The sequence below is a fragment of the Phragmites australis genome, chromosome 9 (assembly GCF_958298935.1).
Source record: "Phragmites australis chromosome 9, lpPhrAust1.1, whole genome shotgun sequence".
Lineage (NCBI taxonomy): Eukaryota > Viridiplantae > Streptophyta > Magnoliopsida > Poales > Poaceae > Phragmites > Phragmites australis.
The window spans coordinates 9,146,971-9,174,859 of record NC_084929.1 but is presented as its reverse complement, the minus strand read 5'-3'; the positions used below and the strand labels follow the sequence as shown (position 1 = coordinate 9,174,859).

General features: G+C 40.9%; 1 protein-coding gene across 2 annotated transcripts; it reads left to right on the top strand.

The window, feature by feature from the left end:
- The first annotated feature begins 7,573 nt into the window (after nucleotides 1-7,573).
- Nucleotides 7,574-26,869, top strand: LOC133929708 (MADS-box transcription factor 3-like). Of its 2 annotated transcripts, none has more exons than XM_062376496.1 (9): nucleotides 7,574-7,716; nucleotides 7,836-8,104; nucleotides 13,747-13,825; nucleotides 25,411-25,472; nucleotides 25,565-25,664; nucleotides 25,749-25,790; nucleotides 25,875-25,916; nucleotides 25,995-26,172; nucleotides 26,661-26,869. In XM_062376496.1, the coding sequence occupies exons 1-9, from the start codon at nucleotides 7,672-7,674 to the stop codon at nucleotides 26,693-26,695; spliced, it is 852 nt and encodes a 283-aa protein (XP_062232480.1). In that variant the 5' UTR covers nucleotides 7,574-7,671; the 3' UTR covers nucleotides 26,696-26,869. The 2 variants fall into 2 exon arrangements, with proteins under 2 accessions (XP_062232480.1, XP_062232479.1); XM_062376495.1 differs by having other exon boundaries at nucleotides 7,815-8,104.
- Nucleotides 26,870-27,889: the final 1,020 nt, after the last annotated feature.

The window sequence follows — 27,889 nt, the reverse complement described above, 5'->3', positions numbered from 1 at the left end:
TCCGCATATTTATGTGGAGGATCTGCATATTTGCGGAGACTCCGCATAATTCTGCGGAGGGTCTGCTTTGTGAAAGTTTTTCACCCTTTAACCCTCCCTTAGGGTTAAAACTTCTCTCTCCCAGCAGTTATTCTTTTTCACCATCGTGCCTCTCTCTCTCTCTCTCTCTCTCTCTCTCTCTTTGAGCCCTCATTACTCTCTCTCTAGTTTCTCCACTCAAATCCCAATCTTCGGTGTTTTGGAGAGCAATTCTTTGGGGAATCGGCATCTGCATCAAGACCAACTCTTCTAGTACGGATTCTCTGTGAAGTTCTCCAAGATTCACCTCAAGTTCATCTTTTATCTCTCACTCAAGGTATAAATCAATTTTTTATCCGATCTCTCTATTTTAATGCCCTAGAGTGATATTTCTTTGATAGATATCCTCCTTAGGTGTCCTTGATCACATACCTCTAGTGGCATTTGGATCCCTTGGTGAAATCCTTCGAAATTGCGATTTATGGTTTGATTTGCAAACTGGGGAGGGTTCGTATATTTGCGGATACTCTGTAGTCTACAGAACATTGTCTAAACCGTGACTTGTTTCTTCAATCTTGTTCCATCTTCTTTTAGCTGTGATGGAACATCTAGATCCAAGGGACCCGGCAGTAGAAGCTCGCACCAAACGCCGCCTTGACCCTCAAGCTCAAGCTTCCTTTGATAAAGGCGGTGGTTCTCAAACCACCATGGCTAGTGGTGGTCATGTCAAATTTGCCACAAAGAAGCAAGTATCCAGGCGAGGTGGGAGGATCGGCAGTCAGGGCATTCGCATTAAGGAACCTCGTGGTGGTGGTGACGGTGGTGATACTACTGCCGCTGCTGCAGCTGCTACCGTTTAAAGAGCCAGGGGTCATAAGACCGAAACTGAGAAGGATGAAGAACGGTTGGGAAGAAGATAGATCCAAGGACATGTCCCTGCACTCCTCCTTACATTGAACTCAACTTTAGAAGGGATCAAGTACAATACAATGAGTTTCCAAAGATGCAGTCTCCTCAGGTTAATCTTCCCTATGATCCTCGTCTTCCTAAGAGCTACAAGAATCAAAGTCTAGTTGTCAAGAAAGAAAGAAAGAATGATCCTTTCTTGTGGCCTAAAGATGAGTCTTTAGATGGAAGGTTTTGGTGCCAGTTTTACTTTGACTTTTATCTATCCATCATCTACAGAAGCAAGATCAAGCCAATTGTGCCAATCCGATACATTGATTGGAAATATATGGAAGAGGCTGATGATCCCATCTTTGATGAAGTGATTGATGCTTGCACTAAGAAAGGGTTGAAGGAAGTCATGGGGTTCCAGTACAATTTGAATGAAGAAATCATTGCCCAATTCTATGCATCTTTCTTCTTCCACACCCGCAAGAATGACATCCATTGGACTACTCATGGGATTCACTATTGTATCGACTATATGACATTCTCTCTCCTTCTTGCTCTTGGAACAAAGGATCATGAATATGGGACCATACACGTGGAGAAGAAGTTCAAGGGGTATGACATGGGTGAAATGTATGAGGACCCAAGGATGGCTGATGGTACCACTCATGGCTTGAAGCCATTCTACTCCTATCTCAATTTTCTTTTTCGTCAAACCCTTTATCCAAAGAAAGGAGATGTGACCAAGATTCATAGCATATCAAGGAACATTCTCCTTAGGATGGGTACCGGTGGAAGACCATTCAGTGTTGATGACTTCATATGGGTTGAGCTATGTGATGCCATGAATGATGCAAGGAAGAGCCTCCCATATGCTCCGTATATCATGTACATCATTGAGAAGGGCACCAAGATCTCATTCCCAAAGGATTGTATTCATGAGTCCTATCGTGTGATGAAGAAGAAGACTTCCTCTAGGCCATCTCATGATACAAGTTCATTCTGTGCAGCTCCACCTCCCTCTCATGTATCCTCTTCGCAATCCCATGGTGGTGGCTCTCGTGGCCGTGGCAAGTACATCAAGAGTGTTCTTCATTCTATCTTCAATATGTGCAAGTACAATGCCACGAAAGTGAATGAGATGAGAAGGGAAGTAAAGGAAATCAAAGGGCATTTAGCACTACCTACTTCCCCTCATCGAGAATTGCCCAATTTCAGCGATCCGTTTGCCGAGTGGGAAGTTGCGGACCAAGAGGAGGAAGAAGAAGAGGCACCACCGGCTCCCCGCTCTCGCTGTTCTCAACCTACTCATGGTGAGATAGAAGAAGAAAGTGAAGAAGAGGGCGAGTATGATGTAGAAGGTGATGATGATGAGGACGACGGTGAGGACAAAGAGGAAGATGATGACAAGTAGTTGCTATTCTTCATAGTCTTTCCTTTTCTCCCTTTTTGGCGCTTGATGCCAAAGGGGGAGTGAAAAGCTTATCTATCCATTCATGTTCTCATTTCGTCTTGTAATAACTCTATCTATCGTGTGTGTGGTGGTGGACATTAGACCTTGTGTGTTTGTTGTGTGCTAGAATTTCTACTTAATGTTGGAACTAAGTTTTATTATGGTAGTGTGAGATTAAATGTTCTTGTGCTGAGTTTTGTTTTTATAGTAAAATTTGTCAATGTCCGGAGGGTCTGCATAAATGTCCGGAGAATCTGCATTTTTGCGGAAACTCCGCATAATTCTGCGGATACTCCGCACATTTATAGAATTTCAGGATATTGCTGTGAATATCATGTCATGTGCATCACGTCTATTCATGATCTTATACGCATACTGTTGTTGCACCCCATGGATGCTATGATATAGGGGGAGTCTCCACACTATACTAAAAATTGTGTAATTGGCATTTTAGGCCACTTTTGAAGTTCATTCAAATGCACATCTTTAGAGGGAGCCCTCTATATCATAAGTATTCAAATCATTTATTATATACATCTTTTGTAAGCATTAATTGGGTTGTCATCAGTCACCAAAAAGAGGGAGACTGAAAGTGCATCTAGGTCCCTAAGTGGGTTTTGGTGATAATGACAAACAATTAAAGAACTAATGAGGGTTATGAAGTATGGACAGGTGTGATTCCATCAAGTGAAAATTCGACGCATGGTGACCCCTAAAACAAAAGGAAAAAGGAAAGAGGCTCATGGATCTTATAGTTTTAAATTATTTTATCATTTTGAAATTGAGTTTAGGATGCTATACTATTAAGGGGGATACGAATTACTTATTTGCGTAGAAATAGTGCTCAAAAGAACTAAAAAAACCCATGAGAGACATCGAACACAAGTCCTGCACCCATGTTAGTTCTAGTTCTTTTGAACTGAGAAAATGCGGAGGGACCACATAACCGTGCGGAGGGTCCGCACTTTAGCTGCTTTGGGTTAACTGCGGAGGGTGCACACTTTTGCAGAGGGTCCACACTTTCTAGGAGTAATGGCTAGTTTTTGAGAGTAGAATATTTATATTCCACACATTTTCAATCCAACTTCAACCAAGCATTCATTTTTGACCTAACCTGAGACAAGAAGCTCTTGTTCATTCAAAGCTCCTCTCTCCAATACCCTTTGTGATTCTTGGTGAAATCTTTGGTAGGATTGAGTGAGAGAAAGGAGTAGTGCTAGTGAGATACAAATCCATCCTTTGAGCACTCGTTTTCTTCGTCAAGCTGGTGATTTCATGTTTGTTACTCTTGGTGGTCCATCCACCTAGACACTAGGCATCGCCCATCGAGCTCCCAATCTTGTGGTGAGCCCAGAGAAGTTTGTATTACCCCTGCAATTGAGTAAGTAACCCTAGCTTGATCTTTGTGGTCGCTTGAGTGAGGAAAGGGTTGAAAGAGACCCGGCTCTCTGTGAGCTCCTCAACGGAGACGTAGACACTTCTTAGTGGAGTGGCCGAACTTCAGTAAACAAATCCTTGTATCTCATTTGTCAATTTATTGTGATTTGTTCTAGTCCCTAGTTTCCATTGAGTTTTAGGGTTTCAACCCGATCTATCTCTTTGTAAGGTTTAAGCTGCAGGTACTTGGATATACAGGTTGAAAAACAACCTCTGGTGCTTGGTAATTTGTGGATTTTATACTCGTTGTCTTTTCATAGGCATCAATCTAAGTTTTCTCTAGAAAGTTCGAAGTATTCGCAGATTTCTGTGGAGGATCCAGACAAATCTGTGGAGAGTCGGCATATCACATTAGTGTACCTTCAAATCCATCACCAGATCTTCTGGTGAGTTATCTTGAGCCAGACCGTACCACTTGTTATCTAGGAAACTTAGAGGATAAAGAGTCTCCCAAAGGAGGGTTGAGATCCTGGGTGAGCCAGCCATTTGAGAGCATTTGGGAGAGAGTTCTAAGGTTTTAAAAGAGAAAGAGAGAAGAGCTTAGCCTATGTGTTAGGTGAGAGCTTTGTAAAATAAATAATTTGTAATCTGCCAAAAATTGGATGTTTCTCTACAACTAATGAATATTTTGTTTACTCTTATGCTTGTGTTCATCTCCTTCTAGTTTTCCTCTTTTGGCTCCCTTGCATAATTGCAAGTTTTTTTGTTTTTGTGGTGATTTTCGTTTTTGTTGAAAAGCTGAATTTTTTTTACCGTGTTGGAGTTGTTCTTCTTGTTGTTAGAGAGATAAAAATCATATATAAGTTGGTCTTGAACCATTGCTCAGCTCTAGATCCATCAACTTGGAGAGTTTCTTCACTCGATGCCTAGTTCTTAAGATCTAAGTGTTTCCCCATCTATTTGCAAGTTTTGTTAGAGCTATGACACTTGGATTGATCTTCTATGGAACCTAGGGTTCAGATCTATCCATTGGAGCTATGGTTTTACATCAAGATGTTTGGAGTGGTTTATTTCTCTTGATTTGTTGCTTCCTTTTTTTGATTTGAGACGTGTTGGATGAATGATTAGGATAGGCCATCCAAGTATTTGGTGAGGCTCCTATTCACCCCCCCTGTAGTTGCCTTCTTTGGTCCTAAAACACATGTATGACATTGTAATCGCTGACCTTGAGGATGTTGTTCTGGATATTGCTAAAGTGGCGTACAAACTCGTGCAAGGTTTAATTCCCCATCTTCTCACAATGGTAGAGATTGTTTTTCGTGCCGGGGCGAACGTATGTATACTGGAAGTTGGCTTGGAATACGTCACAAAGCTACTCCCATGAGTATATTGTCCCTGGTGATAGGTTGACCAACCATGTCCTGGCTGCCCCTTTAAGGGCTGTAGAGAGGTAATTCTCCATTACCTTCTCATCCCCACCAACCACTTGGATGAGCGTGATTTAGATATGGAGAAACTTAACAAGATTTGTAATTTCGTTGTACTTCTCAATCGTCCCGAGGCGGAACCTTGCCGACCAGCTTATGTTTCGTAGATCTGGAGAGAAGGCCAGACATCTGTTCATGGTGCTCTGCTTGGTTCCAACAGCCTCGGGAGTTTTTCCCATGGGGGTCAAGGACCGGCGCCAATTTGATCGGTGTCTTGATGTCCCCCAATCAGATTGTCGAGGGGTAGATGAAGCCCCTCGGAGGTCCTCAGTCGCCTTTGCTGACCGTCGATAATGTCACACAAGTCATTGATTGAACGCCCTGTTCTGGGGCTTACACCTCTCCGAGTCTGATACATCTCGCGATGGGGGATTATGTTATCTACCCTAGTTAGAGCTATTTCCGACCAGGGCCAGATGAGAATTCTCGGCCTGAATGGTGAACTCCTTCGTCAAGTTGATCGCCAAGTTCATCCAGTCCATACTAGCTGGGGTCGCCAGGTCTGTGGTTGGAGGACACATAAGGGCCTCTTATAAGAGGAGGATCCTCTTAGTGGTGGTAGATCTGAAGCTTTCAGCCCCCTGCTGATGGTTGGAAGATGGTAAAACAAGTGCTCCATTAAGGATCTAGGGAGCTGTTCTCATCTGGTGCTGACCATCACCCGTACCTGGAGCCGGAGGGCCCTGTCCTTTTATAGGGTCGTTGTCATGATTGCCCAAACCGTCACCCCTGTCTCTAATAGCGAAGACTTCTCGAGGGTAAATTCTGCTAGAGGAAGTGTACATATCCATCTTGGATTTTTTGTCGGATTACTCCGGATTGGTATCTTGATAATCCATATTGTCAAAATCTACAGGGGAGGATCTTGGCTTATGGTGAATAGGGCATTCACCATCGTCTTGGCAGCCGAGTGGTTCAAACTTGATGCCGTAATCCTAGGCACATTGATCTATAAATCGACTTATCTCATCGCTGAAGTTGTCACCAGAGAGTTCCTTGTGGAAGTCCACTTGATCGATCACCTGCTCATCGGTAGGAGAGGTAAAGTTGTTTTAGAACTCCTCATCCGAAAATCCAGTCTTTGGTGTTGGTTAGTCGAAGTCATTTTCTATGTAGAATCTTCAACGCCTATTGTCATAATCCTCACGGACAGTGCTAGCTATCGACGATTTATGAACTACCGATCTTATGAATTTGTAGAATAGATTAGGGATGCTTTGAGTAGACGAATCATAGAAAAAAATAAAGGGATTTTTATACAGGTTCGAGCCTCACTTAGGATAATAACCCTACATCCTATTTATCTTATATTAAACAGAGCCTGTTACAAGGGGGTATGGCTAGCCTAGATGGATCTAAACCTAGTCGGCGACTTTCTTGCTCGGTATGCTCTGATTGTAATGGCTTGCATTCACTTCTAATGGATCTGTCCTCCGTAGGGGCCCTAGCCTTCGTATATATATGGGGATATCGTACGTCATCTAGAGTCTTATTTTCATTCTTAGAGATAAACTCCTCTATTCACAAGATACCATGGGCTCATACGAGTGGTTTCCTTTCATCTAGGGATTCTTTTCCCGGAGATAGAGATATGTTCCGAGAATTACAGGAAACCCTAAAGTACTCGGATATGATAGTTACCTAATAGTCATCGTCAAGGGGGATAATACAAAATTAATTAGCTTAGCCCTACAAAGTTATACTACCTCCGATCTCAAATGTATGTTCATTTATGTTTGTTATAAGTCAAACATTTTTAGTTTTGATAATAAATAGCTAAAAAAATATATAGATCAATAATGTAAGGTTGATGTTATAAATTCATCATAAAAAATACTTTCATAATATATAATTTTTTATTTAATATAATTTATATTTATAGATATTATTAATAAAAATATTATATTGAAGACTATGTTAATATTCTAATAGACTTATATTTAGGATAAGAGGAAGTAACTTATAAGTGAGTTGCTGTAGTAACCAAGCCTTTCCTCTCTATCTGCTAACTTTCCTAAAGCATAGATAAGCTGTGAGAGGAAACTAAGAAACTGCTCCGAAATTTCCCCAATGGTTTGCATCTCCCAAGCAAGCACCATTTTGGGATGTAGAAGTTTCGTAGGAATTTATCAGCAACAATATAATTCCGGCTAGAACCCCGTGAGACTCCCGCATTCCAAACGGGCCTCATTACCTAAAAGTTTGCTAAATCATGGTGAATTAATACAAATCTTACAGTTCACAAATAACACCAAGGCAAAAAAAAAAAAGAATAGGCAAAGAAAGGCTGGTACATAGATATAAAGGAGGTAGAGGGGAAAGGAAGAAGAGTCCAAGAGGAAGAAACACCAAGGTCCATTGAGGCTGCTCCCAGCCACCACCACTACTCCATCTCCTCCTCTCTTTATCTCTATCTACCGCCTGGAAAAAAGAGAAAATAGCATGCATATCCAAGAAGAGCAGGCTACACCATCCTCAGACATAATGGTAATTGCTTCTTGCCTTCAAGCTTGCTCCTTTTTTGCTGCAGATCGATCCATCTTATATGTACAACCCCCCTTGTGTTGCAATTTTTTAATTACTAGCAGTGTGGTTTCTGGGCGCAGTCTACCTTGACTTCTGCGGGCCTCAAGTTGAAGGAGCCGGTGTCTCCGGCCTTGGGTTCTGTTGGGGCTGCTGCAGAGAACTCGAAAATGGGGAGGGGAAAGGTTGAGATCAAGCGCATCGAGAACACGACCAACCGGCAGGTCACCTTCTGCAAGCGCCGCAACGGCCTCCTCAAGAAGGCGTATGAGCTCTCCGTGCTCTGCGACGCCGAGATCGCCCTCATCGTCTTCTCAAGCCGTGGGCGCCTCTATGAGTACTCCAACAACAGGTGAGTCGTTCTCCATTTTCTGCATATATACGCATAATCACCAAGCAAAGGCTATGTGAGTCTATGCGACATCTCAGCATGGTGTTTTTCTGAATTCTTCTGACCTTGTCCGAATTGGAGGCAAGGTGAAAGGAAAAGCTGCATCTTTTGTTACAAGTTTCTGTTTATTAACTGCCTTGTTTATTTTTGTGCTACTGGAGAGAGGGTAGCAACTAGCAAGGGTGAAAGGAATTGCAACGGTTTCTTGGTGTGTTCCTACATCTGTGTGTGATGTTGTGGTTCCTTTTCCAGTTTCTTTTGTGTTTCTGTGATGTGAGCTAAATGCCTAGATAGATTCACCGCAGTGTATGCTTTGTGGAGCATGTACATGCTGCTTCTGAGCTTTCCTTATGTGTGATGGGTGTCTGCGTTTGCTTTGGCTTGAGGGTCCTCTTCTTTTCTTGCTCCATTTATGTCCTTTCCCTTCTATCCCTGAGAGAGATAGAGAGGAAGGGAGGAGAGAGAGGAATGCCTAGATCTCTCATACCTCATAGTTTATCGCAAACATATTCACATAAAATTAATTCCTTTTCTTTCCCTCTCATCTTCCTCTTCAACTTTTGTTTCTTTGGTTGTGAAGAAGCAGATCTAGCCTATTTTTTTCTCTCTTAGCTTTGGGTGTGTGTAGTAACTCGGTAACTGTATGCAAGATCGTGTACATGTGTGTGAGAGAGACAGAGAGGTAAAAAATATGATGTTAGGGTTAGGGTTTCTTTCTCTCTCTTTCTCTCTCATACGGTTTCATCCCATGTGCCCCATCATCATCTCTTACTGTTGTCCCTGCGTGTGATGGCTCTTGTCTCCTGATCGGAGCAGAGCCATGCATGTGTGTGCTGTGTTGCATATGTTAACCGGATGCCCATCACGAGAGCTCTGGCCTCTGCCCCCCTCTGACACCAGCACTGTGGTTTTTATGACCTGCCAATAAAACAAGGCAGTGGTACTGGTACAGAAGAAAATGGCCAGAGAAAATTGGAATGCAATAATAACCAAACTGGTTCCTAATGTTTTGCACACACTCAAGTCATAACTAAAAATATACGCATAGGTTCATGGATCACAAGTCTTGATGAGATGGGATTCAGTCCATGCGATTGTATGAATAATTTGACATCCAAAATACAAAGAATGGTCTGCTACACAATCATGTTATTTGTTCAAGACTTTGGGTTGGATCATTGGGTATTGGTATCTCAGGTAATAATATTAGCTCCTCACATTTAATATTGTATGATCCCTTTCTATACAATATAAAAATGGTACCAAGCTATATAGATTTATACTTGATTTTTTTGATTTTTTCCATCTAGAAGCACAGCACAAAATGTGATTTAAAAAATAACTTTTCGTTTACAACAAATCTACTTTTAAGAACTACAATACCTCGTGGTTTTATATGTGACATCAAAATGAAGGTAAAATATTGAACAATTAAGAACCAGAGTTGTATTTGTTATCAGGATTTAGAATTTATTTGATAAAAAGTGCTCCTAGATTGTGCCAAACTTAATCATAGTTGATTAGAGCTATATTTCCTCTAGGTGATTCCATGTATTGTCCACCAATCTGAGCAAGCGTGAAGTGTGCAATTCCTCTTCACAAAGCAATTGCGCCAAAAACAGGAAAGTTTTGCATACTGTAGGTCTCTCCATTTCTGTTTGTGTGTTTGCAACTTTGTGTGATGTGAAGGCAGAGCCTGTGCATGCGGGACCAATGGCATGGTCAGTACCTTGGTCAGTTTTGCATCGGGGGACTACAAGCTGAGCTAGGCTGGGTAAAAGCTAGCTCAGACCCTGGCCTCTCTCTCTCTCTCTGTAACCATTGGGTAATAGATAAATGTTCACTTCTTGCAGCCAATCATGGTATGGGCTCTTTGTGCGGGCAATTCATGCTGGCTCTGCCAGCCAATAGCACGCTCGAAGATGCTAAGGTTTTGTTCTTCAGTGAGGAAAATCAATTTAACTATTTCTTTTAGAGAGAGAGGGGAGAGGGACAGAGATGCTCTTCTTTTCCTCTCACTCCCTTGGTCCTTGGAAATAGTAGTTTGCACCATTGACCATTATATGCCATTTATTGGGGATGTGAATGTGATATTTTCTCTCATTTGACTGACTTTGAAGCATTCTCTTTGGGAGGGAATAGAAGTGATATGACAGTTCTTTGTTATTTTGTGTATGGCAATTTAAAATTGCAGAACTGATGGATGGACACAGGCTTGGGTTCATGATTTGATCAAGTGGTCTTGTCTGTCTAATTTATTTGTTGCAATAATACATGGATATAAATGCCTATTGAGAACTGAAACACAATTTTGGCTTGTGGCGATCACCGCCAATATCATGAAACCCATATATATCCTTTTGGGAGACTATTACTTTTCACAACATGCGTGTAATCATTCTTACAGAGACTTTTAGCCCCTTGTTTCCTGTTTTTTCATCACAGTATCATAAATATTCTTTAATCTTTGTTTTCTATTATTCCTTTATCTAATAAAAAGATGGTTATTATTTGGATAAGTGGCTGACCCCGAAGTTTAAGAGCTGGCTCAGGCTCAGCTTGTAACTCATGCATCTTCTGCAAAGAAGACAAAAACATCTACCCAAAAAGACCGGTTGATAATTTATGAACCATTACATTTTGATTCTGGCTAATTTCTTACTCCCAAAATAAATGCTGCAATTAACCTCACTTTTTGCTTATTTTAATTAGATCAACAGCTAAATATGTTGTCAAATTTTTCGACATTCTTGAAAAGGGATTTGTTGATGATTAGTAAAGTTGATTATGTAAATACTTATTTAAAATAGAGATACATGTTCATCAACTATATGTGTATCGAAGATGAGAACACGAGATTTTATGCAAGTTCAACTCTCTTAGGACAATAGTCATATGTCCTATTCTACCTTAATTAATCTCAAGAGAAGACAATTATGATAGGGGTGCATCTATATCTAACTAATTTTAAGGATCTTAGTGAGTTCTCTTGTGTTCTAAATCCTAAAGCTATTGTCAGATGAATCTAACCGTGGCTCGAATTTGGTGTGGATCTCATTGGATTGTTTATGTTTCTATCTGGCTAGGCTTGCATTGTATTTCTTATTCGGCTTCTGGCTTCCAACCTCACTTCCCTTTCATCCTCACTTGGGCGTGCCCCCTCCCCTCCTTATAAAGGTGGGTGGGAAGACGTACCATACTTCTGAATATCTGAAGAACTCTTTCATAATCTGAGGATAATTTTTGTGTAGAATATGATGAACTGCCTGTCTCATGGTGGTTATTAAACTTACCGTATCAGATGAATGACGTGTACAATATGGTGATCTATCTTCATGATATACTGTATTTCTAGTAAATCCTTAATCCTTAAGTATTAAATTCTCATCAGGATTGAACTTTCCCTAGATCTAGTAGCTTAATTACAAGCTTCGATTTCAGATTGTCAAAAAATTCTGTTCCAAAAACATCTTTAGTTTGTTGCAATGATTAATTTTTCATGAGGGCATTGTAGTACTGATTAAATGCGGATTACCTGAGGTTCAAACTGCACTTAAGTTCTAAGCATCTGCACTACAAAACTAGTGAACTATGCTGGTAGTGCAATTACAGTTGTGCTAACCTCTTTGAATAATTAGATATTAAATCCAGTAAGCAGCACTTGTTTTGCATGCTCTGCTAGAAGGTGAACATTATTAGTCAAGTACTAACAACAGTCACTACTCAGGATTACTAGATATCTAATAAGCTGAGTACTAATGAATATGTTCAGATCAATCCTTGAACTCCATGATTTGTAGAATTTTGTAGTTTTATTCGTTTCCTTGAAGCACTCAAGCTTTTTCTGAGAAATTTTAATATGCAGCTGAAGTATCACATATTTCCATACTAATTATGACGTACAAAAATGTGGTTACTCCCCCACTTAATTAGTTGTTGACTTCAAAACACTGACTATGTTGGTGTCAATAATCAAATGAATTATGAATGACATCAAATTAGTCAATTGCAAATTCATGCTCTGTTACGTTTTTGGGTTGAGTGGATTAAGGTTTTTATTATTGATATTTGTTTCCTTGGGATATTTTGCTGTGCATCTTAGTCAGAAGAGCGTCACTCAGTTTGGTATGATAAATATGAGTATTGACTATACACACCCCCAAGGCCCCAATATTATTTTTGACATGGGTGTAGAAATGTGTCCTAGTAATGTTTTTGTGAGGATTCAGTTATTTATACGGTTAAAGCATATTGCCAATATCTTAATTGGCAAAACAATATTACTAAAAGCAATGATGTGTTTTGTTTTGGAAAAATAAATATAAAGCAGTAGGACTGCAGCAACTAGTCTGTAAGTCATTACCATGGCATTATTTCTATTTTTTGATGAGCTAGGTGGTGCCAATAGGATGGCACAATCTTCTTTCTTCTTTCTGTTTCAATTGTTTTGGAGAGATATTTGGCTTGTTTGGATGTGATTTTGAGCAATTCCTTGAAAATGTGCTGGGATAAAAGTATGCTGAGCAAACAAAAAGCAGGTAGCTGAATAGCATGTCAGTGTGGCTAGGTGTCTTTGAGGTCTGAATTGATTATATTGGACCATGAAAATGTGGAACTTGCTTGCTAATAAGCAAATTCAGTAACATAAAAATATAATCACAACAAAAGTATTATTTTGAACTATGAAAAACGATACCAGAATCACATGTAATATATGGACGACTACAGGACATTGTGCTCCCAAAAGTCCAATTCAATCAGGGAATACAAGAAGCCCTCGGTAAATTAAGAGCAAAACCACTGTGGCAACTAACCCATGCATGGAAGATATGTAGAGGTAGCTCATCTCTTGGACCAACAGGACATGCGTTGTACTTTTGTATATTCATTCTTGCCCGATCGAACCTGCGGGCCGGGTTCCACATTTGTTCTTCAAGGCAATAGAGGGCAACTGTGTGTACTGTAGTTCCTGTAGGTTATGGCATGCAACTGAGAATTACAAGTCTGTTTTTGGTTTGATATGGACTACTGATGGCTCATATCAAAACTTTCAGTAACTGGAAATTGAACTGACATTTCTTCACAATCAGTTTCACGCAAATAACTACTCCATCTGTTCTTTTTTATTTGTTCTTTTAAAATCTTTGGGGTCAAACTTCCAAACGTTTGATCACTATTATGTCTAAAGTTGTCAAGATTGACTATATGAAAATTATATCACTAGATTTGTCCTTACAAATGTTTTAATAAAAATATAAATTTATTAGTGTATATTGATATAAAGTTATAGTCAAAATTATATTTCGAAGACCGCGAAAAGTCAAAAAGGACAAATAAGAACACGGAAGTAGTATTCAGTAAGGCCATTGAAGTTTACTGATTATCTTTGCTGAAACTCCATATTCTTTGTCGTAATAAACTTTTTAGTATTGTTTATCGATCTTTTTCTGGAAATTGTGATGTGCGCTGTGACATGATTTTTGGGATTTTTACCTCCTTCCAGCATATGCAATATTTGTTCACACAGAAAGTTCCATCTTCGTACGTCATCGTTATTTAGATATGTACGTACTAATATAACTCGTGTAATGTAACGTCTGCAGCGTGCAAGCAACTATTGAGAGGTACAAGAAGACAAGTGACACCTCCAACGCTAGTACAGTTGCAGAGATCACCGTCCAGGTAACATCATGTCACTCAACACAATATTTCTGACCTGACCCCCAAGATGTTAATTAGCATGCAGTCCTACTTCTGACCTTACTATAGTATATAGTTAACATTCCTTGTACCGGTGCTCTAATGTCAAAAATGATTTCTCTGAGCAAAATCTTCAGATTGGACATCCTAAAGTTCTGGGCAATAGACACTGGAAATCCCAGTGGTAGCAATCCCCAAGAGTACCTATTTTGACCAGCAGATAATATGTACCTTAGTTGTCCTCTGGATAACTCTGATTATTCCATGCTTGAAATATTAAGAGGAAACTTTGCATACTAGTGGGGAAAACGCCAATATATAGCATAAATTTTCTAGATCTGCTTTGTAAGCTGTGACACTTCTTAATCTTTTTTGCTGGTTTAAATTTAGTGAATGTTACATTTAGTTAGCCGATAGTTTGCAACAGAACTTGAAGTATGTTTAGACTCAAGAAATCTAAAAGCTATATATATATATATACACACACACAACGAGTCTATTCTGCGTCTAGGCGCAACAGAGTGAACTACATTGCGCCACCCTCAGTTGCTGCAGCAACCTTCGCACCAACCCAGTTACAACTAAGAAACTAATCAGTTACGACGGCACATATATGTGAGTTATGATCATATGATAAAAAATGTATAATTACGCGAAGTATTGTAATTTACTACTGCGCCACCCCCGGTTATGACTAAGAAAATAGTCAGTTACGATAGCACACATAGTTGAGTTACGATCACATGATAAAAAAGTTAGTTGCGATAGCAACTATACTACTTTTTGGATCGTAACTAGGGTGTGCGCAGAGGTGACCCAGTTGCGATCACAGTTACAACTAAGAAAAAATAGTCAGTTACGACAGCAAAGATAGTTAAGTTACGATCACATGATAAAAAAGTTAGTTACGATAACAACTATACTGCTTTTTAGATCGTAATTGGGGGTGTACGCAGAGGTGACCCAGTTGCGATCACATGATAAAAAGTGCATAATTACGACTAGATAAGATACTTAGTTACGACCATATATGTTTGTAGTAACTGACCTATCTTGTGAGTCGCAACTATACTATTTTTTGGATCATAAGTGCGGGGTGGCGTAACAGTGAACTACAGTGCACTTAGGCACATAAGAGATATACAATATATATGTATGGGAGCGATATATATAGAAACAGAGAAAATTGAACAGTACCTTTTGTGTGGGCTTTTCAAAGAGGTTTTACGTAAGAAGGCTTATGCTGAAATGGAGTTTTAGTATTGCATGAATATTCCCCCCCGAAACAGTAGCTTTGCATGAAATAACTAAATCAGACTACAAGATTTATTTTCTCGAACACGCAGAAGAGCTGCGCGCCTTTATATTATAGATAGAAGAAAAGAGCCGGTCCCTTTACAATGCCCCTAAAAGCAGTAGCAAACGAGCACGAAAAAAAACAAAACCGAAAACAAGTCATAGCTACACATACGCCAATCGGCCAAGAGAAAACTCCAGTGTCTAGTCATGCCATAGAGTCGCCAGCCATCTAGCCCCTACCGAGATCCATAGGCGAGCCTCCACGGATATTTCTTGTAGAACGATCTCCACTCTTGGGGCAGCGCCGTTGAATATGCAATCATTGCGATGCTTCTATAACCACCAAGCTGCAAGGATGATCAAGGTGTTGAGTACTTTCCGCCTATCCTTGCCTGCCCTTTGTTGTGCTCGGTGCAACCAATTAGAAAATTTATCATAGACATCGAATGGTGCGAGCTGCTGCAATCCAACTTGGCTGAGAAGTCTGTACCACAATTCTCGAGTGAAGACACAAGAACACAAGATGTGCTGAACCGTCTCGTCCTCTTGGTCATAGAGGGGATAGCTCTCTGTATGAGGCATACCACGGTGAGCCAAGCGATCCGCTATCCCGCAACGATTGAGGATCGCAAACCAGATAAATAACTTACAGCGGCACGGTGCCCAAGATTTCCAGAGGCTTTTCCATGGTTCAAAGCATGTACTACCAATGAAAAAGGAGAGATAGGTCCACTGCTGCAAAACCCCCTATCATTGCCGGCTCCAAAACCCCCTTCACTACTAGTTTTGGAGCTAGTAGTAGGTAATGGGCAGTGATAGTCGGGGACTATCACTGTCGGCGCGGAGGACTAGCAGTGAAAGATGTTTTCACTGCCGGCTAGAGCCTTCAGCCGGCAGTGTTTTGCCTCTTCGGCCTCCCTCCCCTCTCCTCCTGGTCCTCCCTCTCTGTGTCCTCTTTGTCCTCCCTCTCTCTCCTCGATCTCTCCGTCTCTCTCCCTCTTAATACATGCATACAATGAGACATATTTAATATGAATTAATAATAAAGACACCTGCATTAATAAATATTAATTCATGTCATACAATGAAGGTGCTGGGCATCAACAAACACACATATATACGTAATAGTTCTCACAAGTAACTCATTGAAAAGTTGATCGAGTTGAGCCAGTCCAGTATCTCTCTACCTCTCCCACGATGTGGACCGCGTCTCTGCACGGACGGCTGGTGGTGTGTGTACGTCCGGGGATGCTAGGGGGCCGATAGTGGTGTAGTAGAGGATCCGACCGCGCCTAGACCATAGCGTTGCCTATGCTCTAGGCTCACCGGCGTGTCAAAGAAGTCGAAGTCGAACGTCTGAACGTCACTACGGTTTGAGCCTTCGACCTCCTCCATAGCGTATTGACGGGCCACCCTCTCGTGCTCATCCACAGCACACTGACAGGCCAACCTCTCATCCTCCTCCTAAGCATGCTTACGAGACGCTACTTCTTGCTCCTCCACGGCGTACAACCGATGAGCCAGCCTCTCATCCTCCTCCTGGACACGCTTACAGGCTGCTACTTCTTGCTCTTCCTTCGCATCATCGTTGGAAGACCATTCTATTGAAGAGTCGTTCGACGGTACCAACTCCGAAAGCTGGTCGAAGGCTACAATAGGATCCTCCTGACCAGGTGCACTAACAGCAAGTGCACTTCTACCACGACTTCTTCGAGGCGATGCTTGGGGAGGTGGACTTCTTTTAGGAGATGGTTGAGGAGAGGGAGATCTTCGAGGTGATGGTGGACCGGGGTGTCATGGAGAGTAAATGCTCTCAGTATCTTTCCCTGGTGGAAACACTATGTAGGCCTTCTCCCACACGATGAATGTGTGCTCATTCTCTCCTATAGTGTTCACTCTCTCCTCTGTAAGGTAGTCCACCTCAACATGACTGTACTGCTCAATTGCCTCATCTACTTTGACCATGGTGTAGCCCTCCGGTATCGAACGTCTGTGCAAATGTTCATAGGAGCCGCGGGGATAAGCCACGCCGGATGCCACATTGATGGTAATGTTTCTAGCACCAATGTGTAGTTCACATGGTGTCCATGCTGTGATGAGATCCACGGGATAAGTGATGGGGTCAGCTCCTGGAACTCTCGTGGATGCATATCTACTCTGACAACCACCGGGGATGGAGCGTGCAACATTAGGAAACATTGTCGGTCGTTTTTGTTTGCTTACAATGGCGCCCCGTTGACGCATGAGTGCTTGTTGTACTGCTTGTGCTATCTTTTCCTCTGTATGTTCACTTCCCTTTTGTAGCATTTTTTCAAGCATTTCCATCATCCTAGCTTATTGTGCCTCTCATTCTACATCTCGCTCTGCTTGGGATCTCTTTCAACTCTTGTAACTGTCGACACTACCTGGGAATCCATATTTCCAACCCATCATCCCAATGCCTCATGTGCGACCACCGTGCTCCTTGTTTCCCAGTGCCAAGGTGAGCTCATCCCTATCTCTATATTACTTGAAAGAGCCTTGTGCAGACTGCATGTGGGCTTCTGCAAGTTTTTTTTTGCAAGAGTTTGCATCACTTTCTAGTCTTTGGAGGTCGTAGAGCATAAGCTTCCATCAGACGAGTAAGAAGCACCCCTCCCAAGAAGGAAGCGCGTCGATCATTCACTCCAGCCCTTCGTCTCAGGCATGATACCTCTCTCTTGTAGTTCATTTAGCTATTGTTGCCGCTACCGTTCTTTCCTCATGTACCCACGACAGCCGACTTTGTGGGGGTAGAGGTTCTTCTTCGAGTTTTCTTTGTTCATCTCACTCAACCTCTTTGCTTCTTCCGACAACTTGTACTCTATAAAGGCTTACCAATGATCATCCAGTTGTTGCCATTTACTGAAATATGGTGTTGTAACTTTCTGCACATAGGTTCTATTCAGTGTGCCCTTCCAATTCTTAAATGAAAGGCCTATAATCATTAGCACCTTCTATTTAATTACGTCCATATCTATCTCTACAGGGAACTCGAACCTCTCTAATAACTTGGGCCATAGGATGTCATTCTTGATTGAATCAGAAACCACATGCGGATCATCTCGTTCATTAGTCCATAATATTCTAGAGCTAATGGGCATGTGATCCTTAATAGCTATCCCACGGACTGACTTGTTTGAACCTAGAAATCTCTTTAGTGCAGTTGGCTTCCCTATTAGTGAGACCTCCGTGATCACAAATCATCCTGTAGACATCTTTGAGGGACCTCGGGCATGATGTCGCTCTTGGGATTGCTCATTGTCATGACCCTTAGGGGCATCAGGCATCTGCACATAAGCAAAAAAAATATTAAGAACCTATACGATAATATGTTGAACAGATGCATTCTTCTAATTATGAATTACCTCATCGTCTTCATTGGCATCTGTTTGGTCCAAATTGAGGTAGTTGCTTGGGCTACCTTCTTCAATGTTTGACAGCGGCACTACAACTCCTTCTAGCACCTAGGCCGGATCGGTGATTGATGGTGTCATCCCTTTCTAGAAAGTTCTGCATACGATGATGATGGGCGGTTGAATATTCTACATATAAAGAGTTGAGGAAGGAGGGAGATAGAGATAAAGTCGACGAGAGAGGGAGAGAGGCTGTTGAAAGAGAGATAACCATGAAGGAGTCGATAGATATAATGCATACACATACAATATTATAATTGAGTACATTATGACAACATTGAACAAAAAGAAGTCACATCTTTCGTAGCAAAATAGGCACAAAGGTAATGACAAGTGACACATTGATCTTACAAGTCATATTATCTTATATAGAAAAATAATGATTACAACAAGAACTAGGATTACGACATCTTTATTTCTCCTTATTTTTAGAGGTAGCCAATTTCAGCTCGGCCTAGCTGTCTTGACTATTGTATGCCGCAACTGTTTGGACTTGTGTAATAACCATCCCAGTCGAGCTTTGTATTCATATGTATGATTTCAAAATTCATGATTTGCAAAAACAAAAACAAGTATGAAAACAGTGCAATTTTTAATACAACACATAATAGGAGTAAAAACGAAATACGACCTTAGTGTATAGCAAGAACTGGACAGTAGGTATATAAAAGTGCTCTCAGGAAATAAAAAACAATTGGCCAAGGACAATCAAGGTCCTATCCCCTAATTATTCTATTGAGTACATCAACGACTGGATAATTTACTAAGTTATCATCTAGTTATTAGAACCTAGACAGAATTCTCAAAGATCACACAATATCATCATGGACAGTGCTGCTGTACCAAATCAGAGAGCATAGATTCTAAAAAGGACAAGCAATTTCCTGCCAAGATAGAAATAGAGACTGAACAATAGGATTCAAATAAGTAATGAGAGAACAAAAAGGATGAATCAACTTTCTTCTCCAAAATCTGATATGCTAATCAATCTCTAAACTTATAGCAACACACCATCCAGGGATCAAATTAAAATAGGTAGCCCACTACAGAGACAACATAAGAAATATATCTCGGTACACAGGTACAGACCAACAAGAACCATTAACAAGTCTCACCAGGGGCTACAACAAATATCAGACAACTAGAGAATCACATGTCTAAACTATTGTACTCAGTAAATTGCCCAGTCTCAATGTTTCAATTTATTATCGAGAAAAGGGAATATGTATCAATACTGTCCAGAACAGAAGAGGGGAAATACTCACGAGCATCATTTGAACACATAAAAGGACCAATGCATTATATGTTCCTATCATTTGAACACACAAAAGGACCGAGGCAGCATATCTTTTCTTATCATTTGAACACACAAAAGGACCATAAACAGCATCTATTCTCATCATTTGAACACACAAAAGGACCAAGGCAGCATACCTGCTCTTATCATTGAACACACAAAAGGAACACAAGAAGTATCTATTCTTATCATTGAACACACAAAAGGACCACAAGCAATATCTATTCTTATCATTTGAACACACAAAAGGACCGATGCAGCATATCTGTTCTTATCATTTGAACACACAAAATGACCACAAGCAACATCTGTTCTTATCATTTGAACACACAAAAGGACCACAAGCAACATCTATTCTTATCATTTGAACATACAAAAGGATTGAGGCAGCATATGTGTTCTTATCATTTGAGCACACATAAGGACCAAAGCAGCATCTATTCTTATCATTTTAACACACAAAAGGACCAGCACAAAAGCATATGTTCTTATAATTCGAACACACAAGTAGATGGCCATGAATCAGTATGAACTTGCGCTAAAACCCTAGGAATCAGAGGGGAGAAGGAGACAGAGGGGGAGTCAGGAGGCCTACCTCAACGTTGGAGTGGTTGTCCACGATGACGGTGGTGGTGGACGAGGGTGCAAGGCATGGTAGCATGGACTCCTCAGTGTCAGGGTGCTTATCGAGGTGGAGGTGGTGGTCCTCGGCGACGGTGCCAGTGGACGATGGCATAGGCATAGCAGCATTGGCTTCTTAGCGTTGCGGAGGATGCAACGAGCTCCTCGACTTCGGGGTGGTGGTCCTCGGTGACAGCGGTGGTGGATGACAGCATAGGGCATGGCAGCGCAGACTCCTTGGTGTCGGGAAGCGATTCAGCGGATGGCACAGGCTAGGAAGGGGAAAATTTTCTTAGTGTTAGAGGACACAGGCTCTGAGCACTTTTATAGGGGAGGACTTCTGCAGGTCCAGGGTGCAAAAAATTTGTTTTAGTTGTGCACACGCACGCCCGCCGAGACTCAAACCCAAGACCTACCCCAAGTAAGATCGAATAATTAAACCGCTACGCTACTCAAGTGTTTTCGAATTAGTTTGTACTATCTATGTTTATTAATATTCCATTGACCTAAAATCCTAATGCAAAAAAATTATTCAATAAAAAATTAAAATAAATATGTTCATTCCTAAGTTCTATTATTGGGGCTTGCTATATATCTTAATTTTATCAATAAATATTTTAAATCATTAAAAATTGAAAATAAATACACTCATAATTATAGCTAATGTAAATAATGTAATATGCAAATAGCCATATGCTAGTGCTATTGCTAATTCATTAAAAATAAAAAATAGTAATACATAGCACTAGTGCTTGTGCTATTGCTAATTCATTAAAAATAAAAAATCAATATGCTCAATAATAAAGATATCTTCCACCATAGACTACAAATTGGAGCTTCCATAACATAAGTGAGGTATAATTGCATCTAAAGTAAATTCATATATATAGTAATTAATATAATTTAGCTACTTTGTCTTAACAATTTGCCCTTCATTATGATCACAGCGTACATATGGAGGTTCGTCAGTGTCTTCCATGGGACCTAGGTCGACATTCTCTCCGAAAGGAGGTAGCGCGTTGAATTTGATTGTAGTCTTCCTCATCAACGACATTCTCCACTTCGACAATCCTTCTTTTTCCTTGAAGAGCCACGTGGCGCTCCTCCTTGTTAGCTGGGTCTGATGAGTTTTTGTTGGTGTCATCCCTAAAATTTTCTTTGTCATTGAACCCTTATATGCATGATATACATATAGCGATAACTTATCAAAATTAAATAGCACATTCACCCTCAGGATCAACCTCATGACACTCCGCGACATTTTTCTCTAAAGAGCAATAAAGTGCATCGAAATGAGAATGAATGAAATGTCACGTGATGTGATTCAAATGGCATGAAATATGGTAGAGATGTAGTGCATGAGGTTATGAATACAGTAGAGGAAGAATCACATGAATTGGGGTTCATTTGCCCACTTAATTAACCAAATTACATGCTTTTTATTTTTAAATCCAAAATTATATGAGGTAGTTCAAACAAACTACATGAGAGAAGTACTCAACATGGCAAAAGGTATTTTTACTGTGTAAGGTCTACATAGAGAAGACAAAAAAAATTAGTTTCACATTTTATGATTTTTATTCATTTCTATAGAAATGAATCAAGTTTAAAAGGCTTAATCAAGATTAATAAAGAATTAGTGCTAAACAAGCATTTCATGCTCGAAATATATTTTTCTTATATAGAGCATAACAAAATAAGATTAACAAAGTTGGATTGACCAATTTTGGATATTTCAAGGTATTTTTACTGTGTAAGGTCTACATAGAGAAGACAAAAAAATTAGTTTCACATTTTATGATTTTTATTCATTTCTATAAAAATGAATTAAGTTTAAAAGGCTTAATCAAGATTAATAAAGAATTAGTGCTAAACAAGAATTTCATGCTCGAAATATATTTTTCCTATACAGAGTGTGACAAAATAAGATTAACAAAGTTGGATTGACCAATTTTGGATATTTCAAGATTTAATTATGGATTAACAAATTACAACATATTTAATGAAATAGAGGTATTTCAGTGGACGTTTAATGCATGCATGTATTTGTATCATGTAGATCATAACAAAAAAAACTAACAAATTTGGTTTCATATTTTTCTGAGCTCTAGATATTTTTCTACAAATTATAGATTATTTCAGCCGATTTATCAATACAACTAATATTCCTTTTGGCATTTTCCGGATTTTCCACTTTGACCGGTTGCCAGAGGTGAACGGCGGCGGAGCTTGGCCAGGGAGGGGTACCAAAATGCTCAACGTACTATGGCGAACTCGTTTGAGGGGTCAGCGGCGGCATGTACGGCGGCAAGCAAAGCCGACAGTGACCATGGCGGGCGGTGTAGCTAGGTTGATGGTGGTGGCATGCTCTAGAGGGAGAGAGTAGAAGGGAAGGGAGCGGCGAGGTTCCCTTTACTGCGGTGAAGCTCACCGTGCGTTCGACTTGGGCAGAGGTGGCTCATGGCCCAATGTTTGTTGGTGAGGTGGGCGAGTTCGCGGTGGCGGCTGGTGAGCACTGGGCCGACGACGGGCTACGATCGAACTAGTGCAAACAAAAGATTAGGTATGGCACTGTGAAGCTCACTGTGCAATGGAATTGGATGGAGAGTGCTCAAAAACGATGATGCATCCATGAGGGCGATGAAAGCTGCTGGGGACGGTGCTGTGCTCGGGCTTGGGGGAGGGCCACTGCTTATACTGTACTCATCACTGCCGTCTCATCCCACCAGCTGGCAGTGATGTTGAGCTATCACTGTCGGTCGATGGTTTCAGTCGATAGTGATAAGGCAGCTGGGCATCACTGCCGGCTCAAGCCATTGGCCGGTAGTGATTTCCTTTATCACTGCTGGTTCATAATCCACGATAGCTTGTTCTTCCCACGCGACCTATGAACTGACAGTGATGCACTATCACTTCCGACCCGTAAGGAACCAGCAGTGATGGGCCAGCATATATGCCTTGTTCTATAGTAGTGGCCGATTGTGTGCTGAATTGGCATTAGGGATCCCGTAGCCATGTGTGATGATCGGTCTCTGCAGGATGTAGCACAAAATGTTAGAGAAATCCCATAGCTGTTGGTACTGAAACAAAGCAGCTATAGATAAGCCTCCTTTTATATCACGTACCCAGCTGGGATCTTCCAAATTATGAGAGACCATCCACTGAGATTGAATCTGTCTCGATATGAAAGCTATAAGTGCCAGTGCCAAGTCTTGGATAGAGTTACCATGAATCCAACGATCGGTCCAAAACAATACAGTGGTGCTATCACCAACTATTGTTGTGACTGAGATCTCAAACAGGGCCTTGGCATTAGCATTCACATTCACCGGTAGGTCAAGGCCTGCCCATGGTCGTTCTGGCTCAGACTTCTTTAACCAAAGCCATCTCATCCATAGAGCCCAACCCAATTTTTGCATGCCATGAATGCCGAGTCTGCCCAGATTCAAAGGGTAGCACACTCGCTGCCATGCGATGAGACAATTACCCATATTAGCTTCTTTTCTTCCTTTCCAAAGAAAACCATGACGCATCTTGTCTATTGCCTTTATCGCCCATTTAGGAATGCCCAAGGCGATCATATGGTAAATGGGGATGGCAGTTAGTACTGCACTGACCAAGGTTACGCATCATGCCTTCGTCTTAAGATCAGCTATCTAGGGCGTATGCTATCCACAATTCTGTCCAGCAGTGGGAGGAGGTCGGCCTTAGTTAGCTTCTTTACCGAAAGGGGAAGCCCTAGGTATCGGCAGGAGAAGGATGTAACTGCGCAAGCACAATCGCTTTCACTTCTTCAGTGTCATGTTCTTGGCATTGGATGGAAATCTCCGAACTCTTCTGCATGTTAGTCTGCATCACTGAAGCCTCTCCGAATTTGTCAAGAATACTCATCATAACATCAAGTACAATTGTTGTTGGTCTGAGAAACAGAATGACATCATCAGCACACATTGATACCTGATGGCTAAGGGGATGGGACGTCGGAGGCTGCAAGAAGCCTTCCTCACTGGCCTTAACAATCATGGCATTTAGAACATCCATAGTGATGATGAATAACATTCGAGAGAACGGATCCCCTTGCCGTAGCCCTTGGCGATGTTCAATTACTTCTCTAGGCTCCCCATTGACTAGCACTCGAGTGCTTGAAGTAGAAACAAGAGCACTGAGCAAGTTGCACCATTTATGCTGGAAACAAAGATGAGAGAGTACCTCAAGCAAAAATGACCAAGACATAGAATCAAAAGCCTTAGAAGTGTCTAGCTTCATTAGGATCCTTGGTTCTTTTTGACGACGTAAGAATTTTATCGTCTGTTGCACAAGCAAAAAATTATCATGGATCGACTGGCCATGCACAAATGCACTTTGATTTGGAGAGACGATGGTACTGATTCTTGGGGCGAGCCAGTTTGCCATTAGCTTGGCAACAAGTTTTGCGAAGCTGTATATAAGTCTTATTGGCCTATAGTCATTTGATCAGTGATGAGTTTAAGAGACCCAACCGGAGGCCGTCTCCACGATGCAATGTGCGCAGCGCGCAGAGAAGATCAAGGATTACATCCGTCAGAACTGCTTTATGTGGGGGAGCTTTACATATGAAGGCTAATGTGATGAAATGGAATTTTAGTATTGCGTGGACTTTCTTTTTCCTACAAAAAGCTTTGCATGAAATAACTAAAATGGATGAATATTTTGCATTTGACACATGACACCCTTCAGAGTTGAGACGTCCCATTTTCATAATGGGGGAATCCCATCAAAACAGTATTATCTTCAGGACTTCCTAATAATGAGTTCTGATTTTAAGCTACAGTTTCACTAGTCTGCTGTAAATATGCATGACTTTAACTGACATTTATCAATTACAGTCAACAGCACTATGAAATATTAGTAATTGTACTCAAATTACAAACTTGCAGCACTACAAGCAGGAATCTGCTAAGCTGAGGCAGCTAATCACCAACTTGCAGAACTCCAACAGGTCCAGTGTTCATAAAAACTTATCGAGCACATCTCACTAATCAACTTAACATGTACTCATTTGGTGACTTAGCTCATACATCGATGTTTCAGGACCTTGATAGGTGATTCTATCACAACCATGAGCCACAGGGACCTTAAGCAGCTGGAGGCTAGGTTGGACAAAGGCCTGGGAAAGATTAGAGCAAGAAAGGTACAATGCCTTATTATCACACACTGAGTTGTGTTTAAAAAAACTATTTTGTTTGCTTAATTCATGAGCATTTCATTACTGCAGAACGAATTGTTGTCTTCTGAACTCGAGTATATGCAGAAAAGGGTAAAGCGCAAAACTAAGATCATTTTTTTCCTCTCACAAATTCTTGCTTTTCCACAAATAACAACATGAATCTGAACTTTTCAGGAAATGGAGCTGCAGAATGACAACTTGTACTTGAAGAGCAAGGTTAGTACATAATCTTGTGATTACTCTAAATGAATTAAACTGCACTCACTGAAATTCGAAGTTATCACACAAATGTAGTTTGATGAGAACGAAAGGAGGCAGCAGCCGACTGTGAACATGATGGAGGCGCCATCGACGAGCGAGTGCCAGCAAGGTTTCATTCCTTATGATCCAATAAGAAGCTTCCTGCAATTCAACATCATGCAGCAGCCTGAATATTACTCCCAGCAGGAAGACCGCAAAGTCTTCAACTTAGGTAAGATTTTCATCTACTATATATTTATATGCACGTATTTAAATGTACGTCTCTCAATTTTTTATATAATTGTGAAATATCAAACATTCACCGCCTTATCAGTAAAATCATGTCAATTGTTCAATGACATATATATAAACTGATCGTAAGACAAAAATTCTAAAAGGAGACATGCTAAAAATAAAATAATCCATTATTATTATTTCATAATTCATAAAGTTTCTATCTGTCAGGTCCATACATGCTATAACAGGAAAAAAAGGGATTATGGGTTTGTTACTTTATTATATACTTTCCCCCTTTGAACCACTTTGTAGGATAGGACAATTGATGTAGTAACTCGCTCCACTTTTTTTAGTTTGATGATTATTTGTAAAGGTGCACATGCTCACGCAGAGAAGTTTGTTTTGTTAGAAGCATACAACAGTTATGCAAAATTTCCCAAGGGTATATCTTACTGTAGTTTTTGTTGTCTTTCTTTCTTCCAGATGGAAAATGGACCCTTGGAGATCTAAAGTTCTAGACTGTGATGCGCCTGCAAGTGAAAGCCTCGAGACATAGAACTGTGAAACTTTATATATAACTAGTACAACTTCTTCATGTTTATGCATGCACAATTTCATCTCATGAATTATTAAGGCTTGGAAACACCTATGTGATGTAATTAATCTTTATTCACAACTCAGATATTGCTTGATCCATGTTTCTATATCCAATATTTCTGATGCTTTCTTATTCCTCATTCTCACCATGAATCATGCTACACAGGAGTTGTTAATTTAGCTGTAAACCTTCAAACTAGTGAAGATACGATTGTTAGTTCTCCATATGCACATACCTAGTTAATTGAATGGAGCAACATATATCAATCAATTGAAATAAAAGTTGGTCATGGAGGCGAGGTCGAAGTTCTGCTGCAGGCTGCGGAGCGGCAAAGACGTCGCTCCACCATTCTGCATCACTACAACAGAAATAGTCATCCGTGCCGCCCCATCAGTGCCGGTTAGGCACAAACCGGCACTGATGAAGCATCAGTGCTGGCTCATAACTTCCCACGCTCGATTGATGGTCGAGCCTGGTTGAACCGGCACTGATACTGAGTATCAGTGCCGGTTATTATAACGAATCGGCACTGATACTTCAGTGCCGGTTCTTAACTATGAGCCGGCACTGATACTGAGTATTAGTGTCGGTTCATTTTACGGCCGGCACTAATAATTATACGTCTATTAAAGGCTCACGCCTTCTTCTCCCGCCAGCAGGAAGCTCTCCCACCATTTGTTGGAGCTCTACTTGCGCTTGTGGTCAGCCAGACGAGGAGTTGCGGTTCACATCGCCCTGGACCCCTCCCTTAGACGGAAGGCTCACAAGGAGCTTGGCTGCGCCCTCTCCATCCTTCTCCGGCCAGCTGGGCACCTCGCGAGCTCTCCTCTGCCTCCACGCCGACTGCAGCCACCTCCGGCCACTCTCCGACCATGCTGAAGGTATGGTGACATCCCCCTCCTTCTTAAGTAGCTCATGCTCTCCTCACTTCTCTCTATTCCTCGCAGGTTTACCTAGATTGTAATAAAATGAGTGGAACTAATTTTGTTGTGTTTGGAAAAGAGTGAAACTAAATTTGTTAAGATTATAAAATATGTAGAAAAATAATTAGAGCTCGGAAAAGGGTGAAACTAATTTTGTTGTGTTCACATTGATATAATATACATGTTAAAAA

Bases quoted from the DNA above. Each gene is read 5' to 3' on its own strand.
- LOC133929708 (XM_062376495.1), top strand. From the start codon at position 7,672: ATGCATATCCAAGAAGAGCAGGCTACACCATCCTCAGACATAATG. The intron at 25,665-25,748 runs GTACAATGCCTT...TCATTACTGCAG, and splicing joins GAAAGATTAGAGCAAGAAAG to AACGAATTGTTGTCTTCTGA. The intron at 25,791-25,874 runs GTAAAGCGCAAA...TGAACTTTTCAG, and splicing joins TCGAGTATATGCAGAAAAGG to GAAATGGAGCTGCAGAATGA.